This window comes from Arachis ipaensis, chromosome B2 (assembly GCF_059453495.1).
Source record: "Arachis ipaensis isolate K30076 ecotype BB chromosome B2, ASM5945349v1, whole genome shotgun sequence".
Classification (NCBI taxonomy): Eukaryota; Viridiplantae; Streptophyta; class Magnoliopsida; order Fabales; family Fabaceae; genus Arachis; species Arachis ipaensis.
The window spans coordinates 118,830,235-118,835,354 of record NC_142437.1 but is presented as its reverse complement, the minus strand read 5'-3'; the positions used below and the strand labels follow the sequence as shown (position 1 = coordinate 118,835,354).

Genomic DNA, 5,120 nt, shown 5'->3' with positions numbered 1-5,120 from the left:
ACGACGTGCTCCAACAGCTTCTACTCTTCCAACTTTCAGCTTGGCTACATTTATCAATACTGCTATGGTCGTACTCGTATCCTGTGCTAGCTACTAGGGTGTACATGGGTCGGGTGAAGTCGGGTTTAATATATCAGTCAAATAATAATAATAATAATAATAATAATTAAATTAAAAATTAATATAATAAATTTTTTTATTGAATTTAGAAATTTATTAGATTATAGTATTGAAATATAAATTTTTTATAGTTTAATTTAATTTATTTTTTTTGTATAATTGTTGAAAGAGATAATAATTTGAATAAATTAGTGTATAAATAATTATGAATAATTAGTTATTCTATAATGTATTTAAAAAATTTGAATTGAAGATAAGATAAACTTTTGATAAGATAAGATTTAAATTTAAAATAAGATAAACTTTTGATAAGATAAACTCATACTCTATATATACATGTGTATAACAATAGTAAAAAATCACAATTTGTTCCTTTATTTCTAAATACAATTTTTTGTGAGCAAGGATTAATTTTTGCTGAATGCGCATAGCACCTTGGTACTATTAGAGGAAGAAAAGTTTTTATCGATGATAAAGGTCTTCAGGTATTTTGTATCTAATTTATATTGTTTGGATAGAATTTTAGAATTTACTTGTTACTTCTGGTCTATTATGAATACATTGTAATCCTTCTCCTTCGTCAGTGATCAGGGTTCAAAGTGTGAAAAACGAAAGCAGTGAGAATGAAGAATGCTGGAAAGAACTCCAAGGGGAAGGACGCCGGAGATAACCGCAAGGCAAATAGAGAAGCGTTTTTGTTGTTGAAGGAATGCCGAAAATCGTTTTTCGAGTCGAAGGAAAGCCGGAAATTTGTCAGCAGCGGATTCAGCGGATCGTCCAATAAGGGAGGCCACGGCGGAAAGTTCACGTGGATCGGCGGCCAAGACTACTGGCAGATGGAGATCGATCCGGTGGCTTTGGATGCCAATGATCCAAACTTCGACGATCCGGAGGATTATTGATATGTTATGTTTGAGTTTGTGGTAGCATGACTGTGTTACTGTAAATATATGGAGGATTCGATCATTGATATTGAAGTGTCTAATTACAGCGTCATTGTCAGTTTCAACTGTTTATGCTTTCTATTAAACTTAATCTAGTTTAACCTACCATTTGATATTACTTTTACTTTTGATTTAATTTAACACTAAGGTGTCTTTGGTTTAACGGTTCCAGCATCAAACACTAAATAAGCGGTTTAGTTTTTTTTTTAATGAAATTTTAATTTTTTATTTGGCTTTTTTTTTTTTATCACGGGTGAACTATTTCACCAACCCGACTGACAAATAAGTAGTACACCTTTAAATTGTTATATTCTTCGTTGTCCGTAGCGAATCAATTATTTTTCAATTTTATATGTGAAATTAAACTTCTATAATTGTCTCCCTCAATTAAGATCTAGGCTCAATTCCTGAGAACTAAGAAGGCAGAATAGAATGCTTGTTGCAAAAGCAAAGGATGCAATCAAGACATGTATATGCTACTGAAGTATCTTAGCATATGAGTATAGACACATTTATTTATTTATTTATTTTAAAAAAAGAGAGAAACAATTTCACATGGAACAGAACTGTACATATTCTCTACAAACACTTAGCTTTAGAACTAACTAACTCTAGCTATATTATTATGATACATTAAGTGTGTTCTTCTTCTGCATATATTTCATTCCATTTTTAATACAAATTAATTTCTATCATGAGAGTAAATATACTTTTTCTAATTTGTTAGTATAATTGATAGTAGGATAACATTGAATCACTTTTATAAACGTTAGGGATACAAATAGGACGATTTAAATGTTAGGGATACAAATAGGACTTACCTCAAACGTTGGGAAAAAAAACGATACTTTACTCTAATATAAAAGAGTATTAGTATATATTATTTTCAAAAATATCTTTCATTGTATATAATTTATAAAAATATTAATTTACTAATTTTAAGAGTTAAATTCATGACTTTTTAATTTTAGTGTACAATTATTTGTTTAACTGATTTCAAATTATTATTATTATTGTTATTATCTATATTTAACTCAATATGTTTATGTCAAACACAGGGTTCTTGGTAACATAGCGATACTTCAACCACTTCCAAAAACACCTGTTGGACCTTGTTCCTGTTTTAGATTAGATTCATTGCGCGCACTCACACTCTCACTCTTTAATCCACACCTTTCTTCTTCCTCGGTTTCTCAGAATCAAGGGTACCCCTTTCTCTTCTCTCTTTACTTTAGATCCGCACTTCAGAAAGGTACCACTTTTTTCTTTTTCTTTTATCTTTCAATTTTTAAAATTGAGATTTTGTTTTCTCTCTGTGTATGCACATGAATGTATGTGTTTACGGTTTCCCTTTGCCACACTTAATCCTAATCCTTCTAAAGCCTCTTTCCTATTTTTCCTTATTTGGGTTTATATTTATCTCTTCATTCATTGTAATTAGTTCACACCATAGTACCCTCATTAAATAATCTTCTGGAAAAAGATTTTTTCAGTTAGCTTATTGGAACAGATATAGGAAGTTGGGAATAAATCTTCCTAACTAATTTTCCTTTTTTGGTTCTGGTTTTGGTCAATTTTCTAAGGGCTCAATCATGTGAAGCTTAATAAAATTTGTTCTTTTTTCCCCTGTCAATGTAATTGATTGTCGGTGGAAAACCAGTTTCTTGAAGATATTTGATTCTGATCACTAAATGTTTTGAATATATTAGTCTCTGGTGAGGTTGAAGTAGACTTGAACTTTAGCTGGTTCTAATTTGGGAGCATCATCATGTCTGAAGTGAAAAACAAACTGGATTTATTGCAACGGCTTGGACCAGACATGTCAATAAAGGTTCTCACTCATTTGGACCCTTGTGACCTTGTCCGCGTTTCGACTCTTTCCCGTTCTTGGCACCAATTTGGTAAGCCATTTGAGTTCATGGTTTGTGAAATTTGTAGCTTCTCTAACGTTATATTGTCTTGCAAAGTCTATTTTTTTGTGATACATTATTGGTATTAAATTTTCCAATGTTGAAATATTATGGTGCTGTTTAAATTGTATTGATTTGCATTCCATATATTATGCAGTTATTGAAAATGGCCTTTGCAAGCATCTTTGCTTGAAAATGTTTCCTGAACTATCTGGTGTTAGACATGTCATCGAGGTAGAGAACATGATTGAACCAGTGAGTAACATGCTTGGAAGTTCTTCGAATTGGGAATATCTCAAGAGAAATCATAAAGTCTATGCGTTCCTAGCATGTGGTCTCAGTCCTTCTATCAGCAGAAATTGCATCTCGAGTGCCGTAAGTGCATCCAGCTACAATAAGATCCGCGAAGAAAATGATGTGAATACGTTGGACCCTCGAGATACATCGTACTGGTCTAGTGAAGGGAAAAGTGATCCTTCTGTACCAGAGACTTTAGAATATATGCTAACTTCCAAACTATGTCTAATCACTGAGATTCATGTGCAGCCATTCCAAGGTTAGTCCAGTAGCTAATTGACAAGTTTGGTATTAAGTTGAACTGAAAATGGCTAATGCCGAGGATATTAACTTCAACTTGATTAGCTGATTAATGTATCTTTTTACCATGCAGCATATTCAGCAAAAGCTGTCCGATTCCGAATGGGCCGTGCAAGATACGCGACAAAGTTAGAGTTATCAGAGATGTGTGAACTTGATTTTTTTTTTGCTGATAAAATATTTGGGGGTCCTCAATGGACATATACTTCACCTGAATTTGCAATGTTGCAAGTGAGTTGCACTATTAACATGCTTGTGATTTTGCATTTCCTATTTTCTATCCATAAACACTCTCAACAAAGAGGAGGATTGGGATTCAGCTACATATATCTTTTGAGCATTAACGGATCTCTTTTTCCCTCTAGATATTTTTGTGGACTTGATCTATTTAAAATTGCAATTTTTTTGTAGCATAGATTACTCTATGCCACTGTTTAATGAATTATTTCTATAATGAAACTGCAGGAAAACTGCTTGCAGAAATTCAAGCTACTTGAACCTGTTCTGTGCATTGGAGATGTGCTTCAAGTTGAGCTGCTGGGCAGAGTTCAAAAGAAAGAAATGGATCAATTATTTTACATATGGTTAATTTGCAAATCCTTTCTCTTACACATACACATGCACACAGGCACACCCCGTCATAAGCAGTTGTGCATAGATAATTCAATGTTATTCTGCTTAAAATTGTTGAAGGCATAGATAATTCAATGTTGTGCATAAATAAAGAATTGCCATTTTGCTTATATGTTTCTAACTCCGATAAATTGGATATCTTTGATGCAGCATCTCTCATGTTCAAGCCGTCGGACGGCCACTTTTGCCAGCATTTGATGTCGAAATAGACCATCCATCAGGAAAGTGTAGATTGAAGTGTATGTCTCCAACAAGAAGAGGCGCCTCGAGCAGTCATTCATGACTGCGGACTTTTACCACAAGTATAATGCAGAGGGGCGTGAGACGTTGGGAGCAAATTCTTGTTGCTGCACTGCTTGGTCCTGGTGCTGTTGTATTTGATGAATGATGAAAAATAGTGAATCAAGTCTTGTTGATTCTCAATAAACTGAGAAACTTGTGTAAATGGGAGCATCAGGAATTAGCTGCAAAGATATAGGCAATCTAAAATTACTTAGATTTGTTTCACCTAAATATTGATCTTGTATATATATTTTGTTCAGTTAACTGTAAAATTAATGTCACATGTATGCAACTCAAATATCTTAACAACACAATTTCGATTTTCTTTCTTTAATTTCGTGACTTTCTAATAAGTACAAATCGTCGCCACATACATATTCCTTTTTGAAAATTTATCTATCAATGCCTCAGAAAAAAAATTACACGTTAGTTTTGCACTTGTATATCAAAATATACTTCCGTGCTAATTTTAACACAAGATGTTAATTCAGATAATTATTTTTACTGATTAAAACATGCATGTCATTTTAACATAAAGTTCTATGTACAACATAGTCCTGCTTCAATTCTTCAAGTTGGTGGAGATTACTTCTCACTCCCCCTCTGTTATAAACCTTGCCAAATTGTCAATTCA

At 33.0% G+C, this 5,120-nt stretch overlaps 1 protein-coding gene across 1 annotated transcript; it reads left to right on the top strand.

The window, feature by feature from the left end:
- Window positions 1–2,120: 2,120 nt before the first annotated feature.
- Window positions 2,121–4,820, top strand: LOC148575381 (F-box protein At4g00755-like). Its single transcript, XM_088504019.1, has 6 exons — window positions 2,121–2,316; window positions 2,774–2,965; window positions 3,132–3,530; window positions 3,645–3,802; window positions 4,037–4,155; window positions 4,355–4,820. The coding sequence occupies exons 2-6, from the start codon at window positions 2,833–2,835 to the stop codon at window positions 4,485–4,487; spliced, it is 942 nt and encodes a 313-aa protein (XP_088360145.1). The 5' UTR covers window positions 2,121–2,316; window positions 2,774–2,832; the 3' UTR covers window positions 4,488–4,820.
- The last annotated feature ends 300 nt before the right edge of the window (window positions 4,821–5,120 follow it).